The following is a 22,553-nucleotide window of genomic DNA, read 5'->3' as shown; positions in this document are numbered from 1 at the left end:
CATACCTAGAGTTTTCTTTGGACTGAGTAGACAAGTTAAAAAAAATACAGTAAACATATTATCATGTTATTATATTATTATTTATTAATGGTTTGCTGATCACTGGTCATATCTATTGAGTATTTATTATTTGTTCAATTTGGCCCTCATAACCAAATATGCAAGTGAGTGTGACAATGTAATAAAAAAAATGTTTAAATAATGATAATAATTATGCAGGCCATAGAAATTATTAGTTTATTAGTTATTCTTTTGCACATGATGCATACATAAAGCTGCAGACATTGTCTGTTTTCTTCCTGATTCATTCTCTTCAGCTTAATTCCAGTCAAAGTCAGTATTGTTCCATTCAAAGTTAGATTCTTTGGGGTGGGGGTGAGAGAGGAGTTATGCTTAGTCAAAGTTAATCCTTTGCAATTTGTTCAAGTGTCTATTTGTTACCCCTGTCTCCTGAATTTATATGGTTTTATTAATTTATTTGAATTTGATCTGTAAAAAGATTAAGATAAAATTAATTCAATAATGATTTTTCCTTACATAAATCAGGCATTTATATTTGAATGTTGATTTTTTCACATAGGCAATTGTATCTATGCAAAGACTTACTACATTTCTCTGCAGCGAAGATTTAGAATCTGATGTTGTTGATCGCAGTAGTGATTCAGGTAAAACAAAAATGTTGGGAGTTTTCACCTTTGTAAATATGTCTTTGACATATAGGCCTATGTGTAACAGTCAGAAAATTTTTTTTTTATTTTTTTGTAGTCTTAAAATGCAATAATACTAATTGTGCGTGCATAGTGAAAAAAGCCAGAAAGTCAAATAGACTTACTTCTTCATAAATGCTTCTAAACTTCTTCTCTTCCATTTGTATATGTCCTAACCAAGAAGTAAAGTTCAGAATATTTTTAGCTAATTAATCTGTGCTGAATGATACAAAAGTTTCCTATTTTAAATAAAACAAGAACATTTTGTTTATTACTTTGATTGTAGCTGTTCAGTCTGTCAGTTGTTTAAGTATTTCTTCATTTAAACATTTTGCTAAGTTTTGATCTAAATACTTTCTTGTCACTGGGGTAGTTTTGGATGTCCCTTTGGTTACATTGGGTTCATATTATAAACGTATATTGTAGGCGTTGTCAGAATGAATAAATGAGGAAATAACTCCTTATGTAGCTGACACAAATATTATGTTTAATATATATAATAATGATAATAACAACACATATGGAGTATGATACATGCCACGAATATTCACTAATAATCCTTTATAGAAATAAATTTGTTGACTCCTTATAGAAATACTGGTACACATCTCAATTTACTTTTTAATAGCTCCTTACAGTTTCTAACTAACTGTTCTCACTGACTCTCTTACCAGCTGCTATCAAGTAACTGGTTAACTCAAGGTTAAAAGTGTTCACCTTATAGAAACATGAGTTGTGAATAACAATCACAACATTAAAATAGGGTATCAACTATATGGAACCAACTTTGAGGTGGTGACATTTCTTTATATCTTTTATTATCTGCATTTTAAATCTAGATGCAGCTGTTCAGATAGAAAATGGAACATTCACTTGGGACACTAGTCTGTCACAGCCAACATTAAGAAGGTTAGGTTAATATTTTATTTAGTAGCTTAGTGTCCTATATAAGTTCAAGTGATATGTTGTTAATTTAATTAACTTTCAACTTTCATGCCCAACAAAACAATTATAATGGAAACAAATGCTAAGTAGAAAAGATTTGGCAGTAAAATTGAACCTTTCTTGAGTACTGTTTTTCTTTTTAATTAATTACTTTGTTCAAAATTAATGGTCTTCACTTTTGTCAACATAAAGTACAGAAAATGATTATTATGGTTAAGTACTTTAATGTCAAATATGAAAGGAAATTTGGAGGGTGATAAATATTATCAATGTTTGTATATTGGTACAGGATCAATGTGACCATAATGCCAGGAAGTCTAGTGGCCATTGTAGGTACAGTTGGGTCTGGGAAATCATCTTTACTGTCAGCCATGTTGGGTGAAATGAAGAAACTTAAAGGAAAAGTTACTCTGAAAGTAAGAGTTGATTCTGTGTTCCTGTTTTAAAAAAATAATTTAAACTTTTTAAGATGATAAAAGTGATTGTGTTATTATTTATCAAAGTTACTATTTGTTTCTCACTTTTCTCTATAAAAATTTTTATCTGAGGGCCTTTTTAATTCTCAGACTGAGTCATTAACGCCTGACAAATAAATTGCTTGACTGACTACTTTTCATAAAAGATAAACTATTGAAAAATCTACCATGAAAAGTTTGCTTTTATTCATTTTGCTGTGTTTTTTTTCCACTTATTCTTTTGTATGACAAATGTTAATTATGTAAACTTTGTGTTTATTGTTTTTTTTAAAATGCCTTTCATTAGCACATGTTTTAGCATTACTATTATTAATATTTCACCTTTTTCTAAATTGTTTTGTAAAGTTTTCTTGAGCTTAATAATATTTATGTATGGTATTATTTTAATATTGCTATACCAGGACAGATTAGCCTATGTCTCACAGGAAGCATGGATACAGAATGCAACATTGAGAGATAACATAATTTTTGATAGTCCTTATAACAGCAGTCAGTATGAGAGAGTTATAGATGCCTGTGCATTGGGACCTGACCTTGAGATATTCCCAGCCAGAGATAAAACTGAGATTGGGGAAAAAGTAAGTACAATAGTCACTTAACTATATGCATACTTCTAAATGCACTAGTTAGGAAAGGTTAGGTACTAATATCCACGAAACTGTACCATGTGGTAGTGTTTGCAGTTTTGATGCAGAGGCCATGGCAGGCTGTGAAGCCTTAAAAGTCATTGACTCTCAACTCGGTGAGGGACATTTGAGGGCAACACAGATTGGTGTGGTCACTGACTCAAAACCTGTACTACAGGCTTTGCAAAGCCCTGTCCATGGCCCCCCAATATTGACACTGTCATCATGGCTTTACACAACATAAAGCAACGCTATGGTACCCCTGTAATAATGCAGTGGGTACCAAATCACATAGGTGTGACTGGCAACACTATTGCAGACTCCTTGGCCCACCAGGAGGGCCAATTCCACCCACTGAACAAGCTGTAAGTTTTCATCATGCTCTGGCTATAATTTAAAAAAACAGAAATGGAAAAGTGGTTCGAGTGCTGGGACAAGTCCCAAAAAGCCCTCGGAGTCTGGGAGCGCATGAGGCACCCTGACTGCACTTCCCCATTGTGGAGGCTGTCCAGGCCTAAGCAAGCTATTAAAGCACAGGACAGTGCCTGGCCACTGTCCTGTTGGCTCATATTTCTCACGGCTATTGCCAAATTTCGATTCACTGGTCCCCTGCTGCGGGGAAGAAGAGGAAACCCTGCCTCGTATTGTTTGACTGCCCCAGACTTGCTGATCTTCGTCTTAACAGGTCTGGGAAACCAAATATTCTCGACCTGTATGGTGACATGTATGCACTATGCATGACAGCAGGGTTTCTGTCAAGTGCTTTTGCAAGAGAGGATTTGATGTCTTTCATTGCTGATGGTGATTGTGAACAAGATAGTCTGGGTTTGAATCCTGGCTCAACTGAAGGAACTTAGCTCATTGGGACAAAAAATTACCATATATTTATTTAATTCTATTTAATGCAAACATACAAGTTAAATTAACTGCATATTTATGAGTCTGAATGTACTTACTATGCTAAAGAATATTTGTGCATAATTCTATGTGTATATTCTAACCATGTAATCGTCATTCTGGTATTGCATTCAGAATCAGGAAATGTAAACAACTCATTTTTTTTAATATTTAAAAATTTGAATATAGAATTGTATACACATTAGATTACTAAATATATTCTGCAAGGTTGACATTACCGGAAGTGTTAATGGATGTAAGCACTCCTCTACCTATTAAAAGCTTCCTAATCTCAAATAACCTCTGACAAGCAGTCTAACTCCTGGCCTTTACATGATATTGAGTTTAGCAGAACAGTTTTCAATGGCAGGAGAAGGGGCAAAGGCAAATAACTGGCACCTAAACCAGTAAGCTTTAGGCAGGAGGGGCTCGTTAGCTATGGTTGGCTACCCACCTAGAAGAAGAAAAAAATGCTAAGTCAAACCTTTGCTGCCTTGCAGCTATACCCAAACATGGAAAAGGCTTTGGGAGACAACTCTGAGGTGACCCTTAGACAGTTTGCAGCAACCCTCTGGCAGAACCTGGGATTCACCTGACTCCAAACTGTATGGGCCCTTACTGTTCCTTTGGATAAATCAGTTGTGGAGAGTGGGGCAGGGAACTTCTGTGTGGGCAATACTTTTCTGACTATAACTAATAACCAGGCATTCATCTCATTTGATTAAACTATCAATAGCCACTTTGTGACTGAAGGAGGCCATAGGATATGCCAATGCTATTTAATTTTTACCAACAACTTAATTATTTTAACATAAATCATCGCTGTGAAAACTTTCTGCCCTTGAGAATTTAATTTGGACTGCTGGTCACACCTCTGGTCATTAAGACTAGACACAGATTCAGACTGTACCAAAATATACATTTATTCTTCTATTGAATAAAGATGAAATACAATGTTTCCTCTGAAATTTAGTCATCTTTTTTTGTTCAAGATAATTAATAATAAGTTGCATTTGTTCTAATCATAATCATCATCATCATTGTGAGCTGTTGGTGAGGAGTAAAAAAAATTTAATCTGTTATTAACCTTTCAGTAGTTTTAAGGTTTATCACTTTATTCTTATTTCTTTATTAGACAATGTGTGTTTCTTTAAAAAGATTCTACTAATAAGTTTTGTTTCTTATTATTTGTATATTTTTTTTTATGTTTAGGGCATCAACTTATCAGGCGGTCAGAAACAGAGAGTCTCCCTGGCCAGAGCTGTGTACAGCCAAGCAGACACGTACTTGTTAGATGATCCTCTCAGTGCTGTAGATTCTCATGTTGGGAAACATATTTTTAAAGCTGTGATAAGCCACAAGGGAATACTCAGAGACAAGGTCAGATTTTTTTTATTTTTTTTTTCTATTGTTTCGTTTTCAAACTCACACTTTTTATGATATAAAAATATAAATTGGGTAAAAGACCACAGTTACTAATAATCTAGCTTAATATCAAAATTGTTTTAAATGAGAGTCAGATGTCAGTGAGCTCATCATAGTGAATAGGATAATACATTCATAGTATAAAAAACTATTATCCATTTCAAAATAATACATCTTGAACATTTAATAATATAAATAAGGCTTGTCTTCAAGTCCAAAGATTAATGAATATTTAACTAACTCTTAAATAATGAAGGTATGCCTTTGTCATACATTTTTATTTGGCTTCATTCTGTACTACAAGTATTGTAACTTCAACATGTTATGTTCTAAGCATTGGGGTGATTTTATGACTGAATCTAAACTTTCAAAAGTAAAATGTTTTGTGATCAAGCTTATGATTTAATTGATGTGTTCCTTTGGTCTCTTACTAATAAGGTTTATTTTTTACTAAACTTTTGCTCTTTCAGTAAGAATTTTTTTAAAACTTATCAACCAAAATTAATTTCTTTTGAAAGCTACTTGTTAAGAATCCATTTGGACAGGAGACGTAAAGTTTAACTGTTTCTGTTACTATAATTTAACAAGCAAAATATTAAAAAATCCTTTTTTTAAAAAATAAAAGCTAATCTAAAGGGGCAGAAAAACTATCAATAATGTACAAGTTATTTCCCTTATTTGATATCAAACAAAATAATTAATTACCAATAATTAATTGACTAAGTGGGTATTTTTTAAAAATTGATTCATGTTTTGTTAGGTACATAAATAATTGTTTATAGTATCAATTTGATTGGAGAATGCAAAAGTCAGAAATAGCCTTAACAATTTTTAAGGGGGTCTAAATCAAACAAATGTAGTATATCTGTGAATACTGAAGGATTAGTTTCCCTTGTTGGTATTTTTTATAAAATTAAATCCCCAGTAATGAATTGACTAATTGGTTACTTTTAAAAAATTTTTTATTCATGTCTTGTTTATGCCAATGAATAATTGTGCAGCTTGATCAGATTGGTGTGGGAGAAATAATGTGTACTCTCTTTTTATCAGACAGATAGACAGACAGACAGTAAGTTAATATAAGCTTTGTAAAAAGGGTAGTCAAGGGTAGATATCAAAAGATATGTTGTAAGCTTAATGTTCAATCATCTTTACTTTATTTAACTAATTTCAGGTATTTATCAATGGTGGGTAGGGTCAGGATTTAAATATAAAAAACTTACCATTCTACCACCTTGCCTACATTATGCAGCTCTAAATTTTAAGTGACTGTGATGTATCTTCTGACCTGCTCCATATATAATGATTTATGTTCAAGTTCACTGTCAACTTTCATTAACATCTAGTGAGAGATGCTTGACATCCTCCATCTTGCTTAGTTCAGGAGAAAAATATTGGAATTAAAACTTCTCATTGAGTTTGTATGAAAGATTTGTTTTGTTTTTCTTTCTGTATTAGTTTTTGAGTCATATTGCCACTTAATGTAGTTTGCTTACGATGACCATTTTTTTTTCTGTTAAACTATTGACTTTTAACTCTTATTAATCCTTGCCCATTTAATGTATTAATGTCAAAATAATTCTTTGCGAAAGAAAATGTTTTCTTTATTTTTTTTTCCTAGACTCGAATACTGGTGACCCATGGGATACATTGGTTGCCTTTTGTTGATCACATCATAGTTGTTAGCAATGGCCAGATCTCAGAAGAAGGTTCCTATGATGCACTTTTATCTCATGATGGTGCCTTTGCCAATTTTTTAAAAGAGTATTTTCAGAAGAAATTAGAAACTGAGGCAGATCCTGAAAGTATGTATTCAAATGTCAATACTAGTTGTGTACAACACATTTTATTTGTTAGGGGACAGTTTTTAAAGCTGTTCTTTTTTTTTTTTTTTTTTTTTTTTTTTTTTTTTTTTTTTTTATAACTTTATTGTTGTATTTAGAATAAAAATATTTTTGTTCAGATTTTTTTTTCCTCAATTTAAATTTTAATCCAGTTTTCAATTTTAAATAAAATGCTCTTATCACTCATCCATTATTTTAGACTCTATCTTTTAAATGTATGTGTTTTTCTCTTTTTTAGTTCAGCAATTACAAAACAGAATACTAAAAAAATTAGAAAGTGTGACGTCTGATGCTACATCTGAAGAGGAACCTATAAGGTTTGTAGAAATATTCTCTGAATTTATTTTTTAAAGTTCTGAATGACTACTTAATGTTTTTTCTCAATTATTTATTAGACAAGTAACAAGAAAAAAAAATGTATGCATTCTATTTTGATACATTTTAATTAAAATGTGGAGCGCTTGCAAAACTCAGAACAATCTGGAAAGGGAAAGGCATAGCTTCAATGCTAAAATTAAACAGATGCCCTTCCTGGTCATGGCCACATTCTTATTAGCTGTGAATCTTGGACACTGACTGCAGAACTATAGAGGAGCATCCTAGCAATGGAATTGAGATGCTATAGAAAGATCCTAGGTATTACATAAAAAGAGATTAGAAGTTGTATTAGTTCAGCGATAAGAATCAAAAACACAAACTAAAACTCTATGGCCATATCACATAGTTCTAAAGTCTCGCAAAAACCTTCCTTCTACGAACAGTATTAGGAAAAAAAAGAATAGGCAGACAGAGGAAGGAAGATAGGAAGACAACATAAAAGAATGAATGGGCCTGTCATTAAAAGAGATTCTATTAAAGTCAAAAGGCGGAGCTGAATAGAGAAACAGTCAACAGATTTTATGCGGTGCCCCACCAGGCCTTTAGACTAAGGGATAGATAAATGACTAAGGAAACATAGACATTATATTTGATGGTGTAAAATAGTTATGTCACACTTCCAAAGGAGAATAAGATTGGTATGACATGCTGGAAAATTTTATATCATCCAATCAATTTTTAAAGTTAACATTAACTAACATCTACTTTGAAAGTAGCATTCTATGGTCGATGTTCCGATATTTTATCAAAGAATTACTTAAAGAAACCTTGTAGGTTTACTTTTTGTCAACTAAAATTATACTTTAATATATTGTCCTTTCCATTTTAATCAATACATTGCATAACCTACTGCAATTTAACACATTTTTTACCACTTGATAAAAAAGTGTTTTGAGGAATGTCTTACTTGAACAAAAGCTATTTAACAATTTTTAAAAGAGATATCAAGATAAATATATGCTGCTTTTTTGTTCAGTAACTACATTGCTTGTTTTTTTTTCTCTCTCATTCTTTCGTTCTGTTGTTTGTTGAACAATTAAAATATCATACATGCTTTATTAACCAGTTCCCTCCATCCTTCTATTTGGGATTCCCCTAACTCTTGTAGGACTACTGTCTTTCCATTTTTTCTTTTACCATTCTTGTATTTGTTTTGATTCATAATTCAATTCTAAAGTGTGAGAACTTCTATTTCAATCTTTGTTGTTATAGTTCCTGCTTCCTTCTAAGACTGTGGCCTTTACAGAAGTGATAGATTTGTATTCTAAGTCTACATTTTTTGTATCATTTCTTAAGGTCTTAATTTTTTTTTAAGTTAAAGTCATTATTGTTTGGGTAATCCTGGCAAACAGTTCATGTTTGTACTCTTCATCTGAGATAATGGTTTTTGACTATAGTCTTATAACAATGCCAATGTAAATAGGTAGAAATGTTAGATAATTTTTAATGAAGTATTTTATATTATGAATTGAACTACCAGACACATTGATCCATCAGAAAATATTTTGAGGCCAAGAATTCTGTCTTACCAAAGTATTTCATCTACACAAAGTGTTGGAAGTATAACAGAAAAGAAACCCATTGGAGAACAGTTGATAGAGGAAGAGAAAGCAGAGACAGGCAATGTAAGCTACTTATTTAAATTAATAGTTTCCAACAGATTTCTCTAGTTTTGTGTCATCACTTTTGGAGAGGGTGATTTGGGGCCGGGGGGGAGGGGGAGGAGCAGGAAATGTTTCCTTATGTTGTTAGAGTCTTAGTTTATTTGGTTTCTCTTTTTCCCTTTCAAATTTGAAATTTGTGTTTTTCTCTTTTCGTCTGACTTTTAAATTTCTGGAGAGTGTATCTTTTGCTCTCTTTTTTCTTTGAAGAATATTACCAATTAAGAAGGAGCAATTAAAATTTTCAATTATGAGAAAACCATTACATAAAATGTAATCATATAGGATGGTAATAGAACATACTTAAGATATTATGTTCTGCTCATAGACATAAATAAATATAGACTGGCAGAAGGAAGTAACTTCATGTAACTTGAAAACATGTATATCTATTGTATTCGGATTTCCGAATTATGAAAAATTGCATGATCTTCATTCTTAGAGATTAAACAAAACTACACTGCCTCCTTATTTACAATATATATAGGTGTGTGGCTGAAATAAATATGAATACTTAACTTTATACTGCTCACAAATGCTGTATAATAAAGTACACAAAATTGCAAGTCACAAATTTTCGTTTCATAAAACTCTTTAATCAGCCAGTCTATATTTATTTATGTCTATGGTTCTGCTACACTATTTAACCAAAGGAGTTTTACATGAAGGTTGTAACTCAAACATTACATCAAAAATTCATGTGTTAATTACATTTACAACATTGAGCAAGGGACAAACTAAGATTCATGAATTAACAACCAAAACAAGTAATTTTTTTTTTACACATGAAAGAATTTTTTTATTTATTTACATAGATTTGTTTTATGGTTGAATTTGTGCAATGTAGGTCAAGTACAATGTGTACCTGGTGTACATCAAGGCTGTTGGATTATTTACATTTATCTTCATGACCTTGATCTTCACAATATTTCAAGGCTCGAGCACCTTCTCTGCCATTTGGCTCAGCATGTGGACTGATGACAAATTGTTGGCTAATGTCTCAGCTGCTGGAAGCTCTGAATATGTGGCTAAAAATAATTTGTACCTGGGAATTTATGGAGCACTTGGATTTGCACAAGGTTAGCTGTTAGGACTATTTGCATTTTTCAAAAATGATCATGCTAGTTACCCCTTGTAAACAGTTAATCTAGTTATTTTATACATATATAAAAAAAAAAAACCAACAAAGAATAAGTGCATTATGTACTAAAACTACATTTAAAAGATAGACAGTGTAATGAACAAAACAGAACAATGTTATATATGGTTCTAAACTATATTTTGAAGCAAAATTATACAAATGCCTCAAACAACATATCCACTGGGGGTTGAGGTGGACTTGTTTTACCTAGCATAGCGCTACATCAAAGGCAGCTGCAGCTGGAAACCCTCTACTTTCTTTCATCATCTGCTTCACCTTCATTCTTATCTGTTTTCCAGTTCCATTTCAAAGATCTGATGATCATTTTAAATTCTTGATGGTTGTCATCAGCTTGTAGCCACTCATCCACATCATTTGCATTTGCATCCTCACAGCCAGGAATATTTTGTAACAGCTCCTTCACCTGTACAACATTGTTTCTGTCTGCATGTTGATTTGAGTTTTCTTTAAAAGTTAGGCTTGGCCAAAGTTTATTCCAGGATTTTTCAACAGGTGTTCACTTATGATTCTGCTACCCAATAAATTACATCTTTAATATTTATCATCTTGAACTTTTGCATCAATGGGAATGTTTCGTCTTCCAGTATTCCTCTCAATAACTTTTTTCTGTTCGAGAGCTTAAGATGCTTCAATACATGTTGATGTATGGAATGGATCAAAGGGGGTCAAGTTGGGTGGCAGGAAAACAGCTATTATATTTCCACAACTAACTTGTCATTTGGGAGGCGCGGTAGTAGAGCGGTAAAGCCCTTGACTTCCGAACTGAAGTTCCCGGGTTCAAATCTCAGTGAAGACTGGGATTTTTAATATCAGGATCTTTGTGTGCCTCTGAGTTCACCGAGCTCTAATTCGTACCTGACGTTAGTTGAAGAAAAGTAAAGACCACAATAGACCACAAGGTCTGAAAGAGAATATTACTTTTTTACTTTACTAACTTGTCATTTGAGGGATATCATGCACTTCATACACAGATTTGGTTAGTTTCAGATATGCAAAATAAAATTAACTGTGCTAATGGCTATAGCAGTTTATCTAATTACCTTTGTATCTTATAATTATGTTTATTTTAATGATTTCTCTTAATTTGATATCTTTGTTAATCTGAAATGGGTTAGGTTCCTATCATTGTATGTACTTTTGTATTTAAATATTTCAAAGAAAGCTCCTTTTTTTCCCAGGACTTTTGAATATGTACCGGGAGTATTTATTTAATATTTACTAGATTCTTTTTTTCTAAAAAATTTTAATTCAATTGTTGTTATTTCAAAAATCTATGCCAGGGCCTACATATACAATGAATAATTATTTGAATGTAATTATTTTTACAGGCCTTTTTCTGATGACCTTTGCCTTACTAGCTACTACAAGAATGGTGAAGGCTGCTGGGACACTCCATTTCAATTTACTAGATAATATACTTAAGGCTCCTATGTCATTTTTTGACACCACTCCAATGGGTCGAATAGTGAACAGGTTTTCCAAGGACATCGAGACTGTAGACAACACATTGCCAGCCACCATCAGATCTTTTTACATATGTGTTTTCACAGTTCTGGGAACCATAGTAACCATTGGTTACAGCACACCATTGTTTCTGGTTGTTATTCTACCTCTTGGCATATTGTACTGGCTTATACAGGTAAAAATTATTTGAATTTATTAGTTCATAATGACAGAAATATATTGATGTATTTAAATATATTTATTTGTCTTTTAATCCTCTATTTTATGAGTTTCATTTTATTCTAAACTCATGCCTTGTCTCAGTTAAATCCTGTACTGTAATACAAACAATGTTTTTGTCTAAGGATCTTCATTTACATTTTTTTAATTGATGTCCTAAAATCAAACAAAATATTTCAATTGTAAATTATTTTTTTAAAAATGTGCTAACATAAGTAGACTGTTATTAATGTTAGTTTAATCTCTAAGAGCCCATTTCCTTGAGACCAATGAAGTGTTACAGAAGTGATACAGAAACAAGCTGATATAGCTCTCTCTCTTTCTACATTGTACACAAATGATTCAGCACACTGTAAACTTTGGTGGTAGTCAGAATGCTGTAGGAATTTTTATAAAAAAAAATGTCTGGAAAAAATGGTTACAATAGTACACAATAACATCTAAGGAGACAAACATATATACTGGTACAGAAAATATTTATATTTTTTGTTTCTTGCTTATGAAAGTCTAAAATATGTAGATTTAGAGTTTTTTTGTCAAAGTGCAAAGTTTCTTCATTCAATTGCAAGAATGTTTTTAGAATTCATAACATGTGTAAATATGGAAAAACACAAAACTGCACATAATGCCATCAGAAAAACTGTCTATGTGAGATGTTTAAGTCTTTCCTGGTGATATTTCAGAGATTTTACATTCCTACATCCCGTCAACTCAAGAGAATTGAGTCCACTACAAGGTCACCCATCTATGTTCACTTCTCAGAGACTGTCAGTGGTGCTGCCACCATTAGGGCTTATGGTGTCACTGAGAGATTCATTGAAGACTCTAAAGCCAGAGTGGATCACAATTTGTCTTTCTACTTTGCCAGTATAGTCGCCAATCGGTAAGTGGTTATGACATTTTCCATGTTGCACTAAACATTGGAAAGTACAAGTGCAAATACTGTTTTCATAGTTCTAATTTAAGTTTTCATTCAGCAAAATATATAAACATTTTCATTACTTTAAACCAAGTAGTAAAGTAAAAAAGACTGTTTAGATGTTATTTTGGTGTGACATTGACTCATGTTTTTTTTTACAACATGACTGGGAATTCCTACACCCTGCATGCTTGACACACAGATGTAGAATATTAAGTGATTATATTGAAATGAAAAAAAGATCATTTTCTTACTTGCTTTATAAGACAATTAGCGCATAAGCATAAGGCAATTAAATATTATTTATCTTTGGTCCACTCAGCTCTAATGGGTACCTGACATTAGTCAGGGAAAAGTAAATGTGGTTGGTCATTGTGCTGGCCACTTTACACCCTTGTTAACAATGGGCCACAGAAACAGATGACCTTTACATCATCTGCCCTATGGATCACAAGGTCTGAAAGGGGAACTTTACTTTTTGATTTCTAAATATCTGAACAAAATATGCCTATAATAAATTGATGTGCTCTTGGAACTCTTAATATGTTCTGAAAACAAAGGTTGCAAAAAGGGCTTCAAGCTGTAAAGAATTCCCATCTCTCCATTACCTTCATTATTTCTTTTTTACTTTCCTTCAATTATTGTGGTCATCTAGTTGGCTGGGTCTGTACCTTGAATGCATTGGCAACTTGATTGTTCTGGCAGCTGCTGTCTTTGTTTTATTGACAGATGACTTACCTGCTGGCCTGGTTGGGTTGTCTGTTTCATATGCAAGTCAGGTAAGTTACAATAAAACTAATTTGAGTTAAATAAGTACAACTGTAAATCTGTTCTATACCAGTACCTAATTCTGCAGCAACTTGGATTTAGTATGTTAAGGTTTAGTGCAACTATTTCTGTAAACTTTTTGAGTGAATCTATTTAAAAGTGGTAATGACTTTGTAAATACACATTAAGGAAACAGTCTTATTAATTGCAGACATTCCTTAAAAAATTATTGCGTTCCATGTATGTCCATGAGTTAATCTTTTCATTCTTGTTATTTGGAGATATGAAACTTTCTGGAATAGCTAAAAATAGCTATGAAAATTAAAATTCTTGTGAAATCACAATGCTTGTCTAGAGTAGCTAGATATAATTGTACTTATTAGATATAATTGTACTTGTTAAATTTATTTAATTAGTGTTACAATTTCCATTTGGGACTAACTTCTGTGTTGTCATTCTTCATGGAGTTGTGTTATGCTTATTTGGGAACAAAGAACCCACTAGATCTGATCATTGTAACTTGATCTAATCAGTGTAACACCACATTACACTATATAAAACATTTGTCAAAATCATTACACTATTTGAGCCCATACACAATGTCTTTGGTAAAGGCAGTTTTCCAAAATGCTTGCTAAACTATTCCCATGACACTTATTGTTGTTCTTCACCATTTCAGGTTACTGTTGCTCTTAACTTTGCTGTGAGAACATTAAGTGATCTTGAGACTAACATTGTGTCTGTGGAAAGAATAGAAGAATATTGTGAAACAGAAAATGAGGTTAGTTATATGTTTTTTTTCTGTTTGTATGAAACCCAAGGACAGTTTTTTTTTTTTTTATGGACTATTCTGAAACTAAATATGTTCATTGCAGTTTGTAACTTAAGAACTTAAATAATCTCAGCTCTACTCAAGTTCTGAAGTTTTTCATTATTCTACAAAAATATTTGTAATTGTAAAAATATATTTTGATATCTAAAAAGCATGTCATTATTGGCTATGTCATTTAATAAAGCTTAACTAGTTTGCTTAGCCCTTTTTTTTTTTACAGTTCCTTGTCTACCTTCCTTACTAACAAGTACTTCATGATAATAATTATTTTTCTATATGTGGCTAGCATTCTTCTTTACCCAAATTGCCAGTATAAGACATCCATACAGTTTCAATTGGTTATTGGAAACTATATGAATTATTAATACCCACAATATGATAAATAGTAAATGGTCATTATTTGATATAATGTTCTATAACTTGACAGTATAATTATATATTTACTAGTCATAGACATTCAGATCTTTTTATATTGAACTCACAATGTTATTTGAAAGCACAGAATTGTAGGATGTATCAGTCTACTCTTAAGCACACCTGAGAATAATAACAGATAATACTGATGCTTATCACTTGAGTAGGTGTTGAATGAATCTTATATTATTGACAAAGTGCATTTGACAGTGTTCTTTCACATCTTATTTGTCCTTGTGGTGTAGTGCTCTTATAAATGTTGGTCATGAGTAATATTTGTTTTGGCAAAAAATTGTTTACTTGGCATTTTTACAATCCTGTTTTTTTATTATCACTGTAAAAAGACCCAAATATCAACTGCTATTGAAAGTCTGACCTTTTTCTTTCTCCTCATTAGCTGCAAAACTATCAGGTTAAAAATAAATGAAAAATTAGGTTAATGCTTTACATTTTAAGATTTTTAATGGCTTGAAGGTCTGAGAAGTTCATGCTTAATATTGAATATGTTTTGAGTCAGAATATGATTATTAATCTCCTTGGATAGCTGTGATTTTATTCCATTGGCATTTCTTTCTGATTTTATCATTAGTATTTATAAAATCATCAGCTGTGACAAATAGGGCTCTGTAAATTTTTTCCTAATTTTCCTTAAGATAAGATAATTTTATTGGTCCAAACAAATTGAAAATCATTTGGAATTCAATTGTCTACCTCAACTGTACTACTTTAATAATAATGATATAGACGATAAAGATGCAAATACCAAGAAACTACAAGAAAACACGCACACACAACCAGCTCTTCTGAAAATGGGCTGTGACAACAAATGACAATGAAACACCCTGACTGAAATCAGAATAAAGGAAGTTTTTTTTAATCTTTCTGACCACTTTGTCCATTTCTGATGCAACTGTGGTTCAATGGTTGCAAATTGCATCTTTCATGAACTAGTTCTTCAAGAGATAGTAGATGTGTTTGAGTGATTTAAGATGCTTTTTTAATTAGTCTATTTAGTCAATGTCTTTGTGCCAGTGAAGTAAAACCATACCAGTAATTGATGGCAAAAGTAATTAGTCTACTCATGGTAACTGTGTAAAAAAGTTTAATTTTTGTTTAGTCAATTTAAAATTGTCATAGCTTCCTATAATAGAAAATGCTTTTATGTTTCTTGGTGTAAAGATTTTATCAGTGCTGATTTTATGTTTGCTTGTTGTGTATGGTTGTACCTAGGTGATTATATTCTTGCACTTGTCTTAATTGCTTATCTGAATCTCTGCAAGCTGGTCTTTATGCTTTCTAAAATCCACTGTCATTTGTTTAGTTTTCTGGACATTATTAATTTAAAAGTTGTCTATGTACCATTGGTAGAAGTGGTAAATAGTCAAATGATACAGTCTCTCCATAAAACCAATGATGGCTGTGTTGTCATCAAATTTGAAACGGGGATATCAACTCCTGGTGTAGATGGTATAAAGAACTGTTGAAAAAACGCACCCCTTTGGCACTCCAGGGCTAATCTTTCTAGTATCTTATGCATGACCATTCACTTTTACATAGTGAGGGCCTTTCATCAGAGAGTTTAAAACCCATGTTTGATAACATTCAGATAACTAATTTTATGGAACTCTTAATTAGTAATGAAGAGCTTTATTATTAATTTGTAAAAAAAATTTTTTAGAATTCAAGAATTATTCCTTATAATAGACCTCATCTTAGTTGGCCTCAAGAAGGAAAAATGAAATTTATTGACTACAAAGCTCGATACCGTCCAGGTCTTGAGCTGGTTCTTAAAGGTGTCACTTGTGATATCAAAGGGGGAGAAAAGGTTTGTCATATGTTTTAACATTTTTTTTATACAAGGCATTACATTTTTTCCACCTAGTTTTAAACATTAGATAACATAAAGTCTTTAACACCTCCATTTTTTTTTTTTCAAAATTTCTATATTCTTGTATCATTTTATTTTAAATTTAATTTTATATTCAAACAACCATCTCATTTCTGTCTGTCTTGAAGTCTTAACTCAAATAGAGTTTTAGAGCCACTTCTGCTTATTGTACTTTTGTAGCTTCAGTTTTAATTAATTCTGGCCAGTGATAGCACTAACATTTTTATTTATCACAGTAAAGAAAATGTTTTTTGACTTCAAAATTTGTTGAAAGTAATATTATAATAATATGATATCTGCTCTGCATTCTGGGTTCTTTGGTTTTAAAGGTTTAATTTTGTTTGATCAAAAGATTGGAATTGTTGGAAGAACTGGAGCAGGTAAATCCTCTTTGACTATTGCATTGTTTCGTCTGATTGAGGCTGATGGTGGCAGCATTACTATAGATGATATCAAAATCTCAGACATTGGTCTCTATGATCTTAGGTCAAAGCTGACAATATTACCACAGGTAAAAAATACTTTTTTCTTCTTTTAAAAGAGGGGTGGGACAATACAAAACATCTATTTTAGTTTTTTTCACATGTTCTTCATTTAATTAGGATCCTATCATATTCTCTGGAACACTGCGTATGAACCTAGATCCATTTGATGAACATACTGACAATGTACTTTGGTCAGCACTAGAGCATGCGCACTTGAAAGCATTTGTTAACTCTCTACCCCAGAAGTTAGATTATGAGTGTGGAGAAGGAGGCTTAAACCTGAGGTCAGATTCTTGATAACATTTTCTTTGATGACACACCCTTTGTCATTGAACTTAAGGATGTGGTTGAGAATGTATCAGATACTTGTGAAAACATTTTGTATCTGTGTTAGGACACTTGTGATCTGATAGATGTGTGTGTGATGAAATATGAGATACTTGTGATCTGTCTGATATGTGTGGGTGTGAGAGGTAATATAAGATAATTGTGATCTGTTAGATATTTATGTGTGTGAGAATATATTACATACTTGTGACTGGATAGATATGTGTGTGAGAGAGAGAGAGAGGAAATATAAGAAACTTGTGATCTGATTGTGATTATGGATTGTTAATAAGTGCATAGTACCCTGACATAAAATGAAATACACAGGACATTTTACTGCTTTATAGCTATTGATATTATTTGGTTGACCCAGAAGCAGCTTTGTTTTAGAGTTTTACTGACTTACTAATTGAGTATAATTCTTTTCATTGTAAATATTATTCCTTAAATATTTTTTTTAAAGTGTTGGTCAGCGACAGCTTGTTTGTTTAGCTCGAGCACTCATTAGAAAAACAAAAGTTCTAGTACTGGATGAAGCCACTGCAGCTGTTGACATGGAAACAGATGAACTCATACAAAAAACAATCCGTTCTGAGTTCAAGGATTGCACTATTCTGGCCATTGCTCACAGACTCAACACAATCATGGACTATGATAAGTAAGTAAGCTTTGAAATGTTTAGATTGTATAAAACTCAAAGTTTATTTAGGTTTGTATTGTTATTAATATTGTTTTGTTTTTAAATTATATTGGATTTAGAAAACTTCTTTAAACTTCGTCATTAACCTTTTGCACAACTACTGCCTCCCCAGGATTCTAGTGATGGACAAAGGTCAAGTGAAAGAATTTGACTCCCCACAAACTTTGTTGGCTGATAAAAACTCAGTATTTTATGACATGGCCAAAGATGCTGGAATAGTTTAATATTTCAAAAATTGTTGTTATTTTTTTCATTAAATTCTGTACATATAGAATAAATATTAATTAAATGTTTGATCTCTGATTGCCAAGAAAAACCAAAGGTGTGAATATTTTTGTTAACATATTGAGAAAAGAAAATATTCTGGTGCTGTTTCTGTTTTAAAAATAAGAAGCTGTTTCTTCACTTTTGGCATTTAAAAGAAATGGATTATTTATTTATGTACCTAATGTTGTTTTTTTCTTCACTATTTTGGTTTATATTTTTTTTTACAGCTATTTTTATCAACAGGGAATTTTATTCTTTATGTAATTTGAATTTTTTTTTTTTTTTCGGTTGTGTCAGTATTCTAAAAATTGGCATATTGGAAATTCTATTTATTGATGAGGATTAAAATATTGAAACCTATATTTGCATTTATTGTTGAGGATTAGAATATTGAAGTTATATTTATTGATTAAGGATATGTTAAATATCTACTCAGCGTTTTTATAATTAAAAAGCCATGGTATTTGATTGGTCTAGCCACTCTATCATTTTTTAAGTATTGCCATGTACTTTAGTCTCTAGATTAAAGTAAACTTTAATAGTCATAAACTGATTCATTTGTGTGTGTATGTTTGATGGTAAAGTATAGGCAGGGCCACCTCCATCTATTGTGCAATGTGTGCATTTCACATAGCTGGCAAAAAAATATTCCTAGTTTACCTTTTTTTTAATTATTAGTTAAATAAAAAAATAATTAATTATTTGATCTAGATCTGATTATTTCATAATCTAGATTAAGAAAAAGAAAAGATATGATTACCAGCAACATGATGAAAGTGTTAATGACCCTTTTAATGCCATATTTGATACAACAATAGATGCTTTAATGTCGGAGTTGAGATGTTGAAAGAACAGACAGTTTTTTAATTTTATACAAAATAAGTTGCATTAAAAATATGAGCAATGAAGTTTTGCGGAAACATTATTCAAATTTACTGCCAAAACTTAATCCTATAGAAAATCAATTAAATATAAATAGAAAGGAACTTACTGAAGAATTAAGAGCAATACGAATTTATTTGAAACCGTGGGTCCCTTTGAAGTACTGGGTTATATATATCTCTGTGGCATTTTACGTCTCGAGAGAGGATCTTTTCCCTTTGCAACTTCTTGTGTGACTAAAGAAGCCAATCCTTGATACACAGCTGCGATCGCAGGTTGGGCATATATAATCACTTGGCGCCGTTGCATTTTCATCCTTCTTTCTGCTTCTGTTGTGTATGACATCTGCAATCCGTGACCCTTCCTTTATGCTTCTCTCCATGTGGATCTATCCAGTGCCACCTCTTCCCAGCTGCCAGTGTCGATTTTGAAGAGCTTCATGTCGCGTTTGCATACATCCGTATAACGTAAAAGTGGGCGACCAGCGGCTCTCCTGCCTTCTATTAGATCGCCATACAGGATGTCCTGTGGAAGTCGACCTACTGGCATTCTACGAACGTGGCCAAGCCAGCCAAGGCGTCTGCTGCTGATAACAGAGCGGATGTCCTGGCACCCTGCTCTTCGTAGCACTTCCTCATATAAAGAAATAATGTATCCTCAACTTCTACTTCAAATTTTCCCAACTGCCTGTCAGAAACCCCGAACGCTCTATTTCACAATAAAAAAAAATACTTTTATTTGCCACACACAAAAAAAGACTATCAGTGCTATCGATATCAATCAAACATCAGCAAAGTGAATCACTTGATTTAAAATCGCTAATTTAAAAAAAATAATTTTTTCACAGAAAGCAAGGAAGAATGTATTTTAATATTTTAAGTTCTTGATGTTCAATTAAAAGAGTTTTTTGTAGTAGATATGAACGAAAATGTGTTTCTATAGCATTATTTACTGTCAACTTAAGTCGATTTGAACGCTGCTTACACACGCAACTTTACATATTATACTTCATCAATTTTCAAATAATAAACTCCAAAATATAAGGTAAGAATATTTTCTTTAGCAAAAAACGAGATGGCAATTTTTATTATATTTTGCATGCAGGCGGCCACAAATGCCGTTGCGGCCCTGTGTAAAAGATTATCCCTAAAACTTTCTAATAAACTCTACAAAAAAAATATATATATATACATCCTAGGAGGTTTATTCTCTGTTCATGTTAAGGATAAAGCATTCTGAAACCTGACTCTCACTGCAGAAATGCTTCCTAAGTACCTTGCGGTCACCTATGACTGAAATGCCTCCAGAATAGTGCAAGGAAAGTCTTGATAAAGCTTGTGTCATCTGAAAGCTAGCATCCACCTAGTGGGAAGGCTGGGCAGACTTTTCATGATCACTGTATTTGGAAGCATTTTTCAACACAAGTTGGATAGTTTGACAAAATAATGCTGAAATCCTGGCAAATATAGGCTCACAGAACGTTATAAGAGCACGATCTGTACAGTACTTTACTAACGTATTAGTTGGCCTCCTTCAGTCGTAGAACGATTATGGTTCATCTCGCACACTTCCTCATGTGGCTGTGGAGCCCTATTTTGGAGGAACACTCAAGTCCACAAATACCGCAGGTTAAGGTGGCTTTTGCTTCGGTGGTAGAGGAGCTGGTCATTTTTCGTATTGTACGTTTTTCTTCCTGAGCTGAGACCCATGTTATTTCACTGTCCATAGCTTTCTTGGTCACTGTCTCTCTCCATTTGGTGCGGTCTAGAGCTATGTCTTCCCAATGGTCAGTATTGATTGATGTTCACTGATTTGAGGTCCCGTTTTATTACATCTATGTAGCGGAGGTGGGGTATTATAAACGATACAAAAGATAAGAGCAAAATCAAGAACGTTAGTAGAGTACATGACATCAGCAAAGTATCGGGTATCTGTTGTTCCTTTGGGCGACCATAGATAATGCCGAGGATTTCAATAGACTCTGTGGCATTTTACGTCTCGATAAAAGGTATTTTCTTCAGAAGACAAAGTAATTGAAAGGTTTGAAAATCACTGTGTACGACAATTTCAATTCACAAGAAGTCAGGAAGACGGTGAAACGTTTGAACAGTATTCTACTGAATTGAAGAATTTGGCAAAAGAAAGTTCGACAACCTTCGACACGAGCTTGTCAGAGATAGATTGGTATGTGGTATACAATCGGATCGAGAGAGAGAGAGACTTTTGAGAGACGTAGACTTAACTTTAGAGAAAGCAGCAAGCATAATTCGTGTTGGCGAGCATACACAGAACCAAATGATAGTTAAGAAAGGACTACCAGTAGATGCTGCTTATAAATCATAGGAGAAAAAAGATAGAAAGCCAGTCAAAAGCTAACAAGGTAAGAAATCAAAGAGTGCTGAAACAAGTATCCTTACAAATTGCAGATCTTGTGGTAGATCTCATGGAAAATACAATTGCCCAGCATTTGGGCAGACATGCCGAAAATGTAAAAAGAGAAATCATTTCGCTGCAAAATGTCGTTCGAAACATTTCAAGGCTGTTGATTCAATGGAAGATGAAAGTCAAGCAAGCCAAGTAAATGAGTTGTGGTTTGAGGCAACTGGTACTGACAACAATCTCAAAGTTTGGATGGTTGATGTCAATATTATGGGAAAAATCGTCAAAATGAATAGACACAGGAGAGTCAACGTGGAACACTTTAGAAACTGATGGTCAGTTAAAGCTCTCAAATGCTGCCCTACGAGCATCAGGGGATGAAGCATTACAACTGAAGGGAGTTGCATCGGTCACATTTTGTTGTGTTTAGATCCTCGAGAACTAAATAAATATATAATGAGAGAAAATTTCACAATATCAACATTCAATAGTTCACTGGGAGCAGCAAAAGTGTTAAGTAGCCTATACTTGATCAAAATGATGCATATTGGCAAGCTGAGTTGGATGAACCAAGCTCTTATTTATGTACATTCAATACTCCGTTCGGAAGATACAAATTCTTGAGAATGCCTTTTGGTATATCCTCAGCGCGTGAAGTACTACAGAAACGTGCTTATCAAGTTTTCTGAGACATCCCAGGTGTGCATATCATGTCAGATGACATCACGGGCGTAGCCAGGATTTTTTTTCGGGGGGGGGGGTTTGGGGGGGGGATTTCTTTCTCCCCCCCCCCCAGCGAAATTTTTTTTTCATATGTATTTATGTGTGTGTGTGTGTAGGCCTACATAATCTTTATTGCATTCTGACCCTTCATTCTTTCGGAAGACG

The 22,553-nt window shown here is 32.9% G+C and overlaps 1 protein-coding gene across 1 annotated transcript in view; it reads left to right on the top strand.

Moving 5' to 3' along the window:
• Positions 1-18,864, top strand: part of LOC106060815 (multidrug resistance-associated protein 1-like) — a 30,739-nt gene extending 11,875 nt beyond the window's left edge. The window contains exons 16-33 of the mRNA XM_013218819.2: positions 581-665; positions 1,547-1,616; positions 1,942-2,068; positions 2,530-2,706; positions 4,864-5,031; positions 6,698-6,881; positions 7,159-7,237; positions 8,779-8,923; positions 9,807-10,038; positions 11,450-11,760; positions 12,488-12,687; positions 13,379-13,502; positions 14,171-14,272; positions 16,416-16,562; positions 16,978-17,136; positions 17,228-17,394; positions 17,901-18,095; positions 18,250-18,864. Coding sequence (XP_013074273.2) covers positions 581-665; positions 1,547-1,616; positions 1,942-2,068; positions 2,530-2,706; positions 4,864-5,031; positions 6,698-6,881; positions 7,159-7,237; positions 8,779-8,923; positions 9,807-10,038; positions 11,450-11,760; positions 12,488-12,687; positions 13,379-13,502; positions 14,171-14,272; positions 16,416-16,562; positions 16,978-17,136; positions 17,228-17,394; positions 17,901-18,095; positions 18,250-18,361 — 2,784 coding nt within the window. The 3' untranslated portion in view covers positions 18,362-18,864. The remainder of the gene's footprint in view (positions 1-580; positions 666-1,546; positions 1,617-1,941; positions 2,069-2,529; positions 2,707-4,863; positions 5,032-6,697; positions 6,882-7,158; positions 7,238-8,778; positions 8,924-9,806; positions 10,039-11,449; positions 11,761-12,487; positions 12,688-13,378; positions 13,503-14,170; positions 14,273-16,415; positions 16,563-16,977; positions 17,137-17,227; positions 17,395-17,900; positions 18,096-18,249) is intronic.
• Positions 18,865-22,553: the final 3,689 nt, after the last annotated feature.

This window comes from Biomphalaria glabrata, chromosome 7, assembly GCF_947242115.1.
Source record: "Biomphalaria glabrata chromosome 7, xgBioGlab47.1, whole genome shotgun sequence".
Classification (NCBI taxonomy): domain Eukaryota; kingdom Metazoa; phylum Mollusca; class Gastropoda; family Planorbidae; genus Biomphalaria; species Biomphalaria glabrata.
Note: the sequence above shows the minus strand (reverse complement) of the source record. Positions and strands in the feature narration are given on the sequence as shown.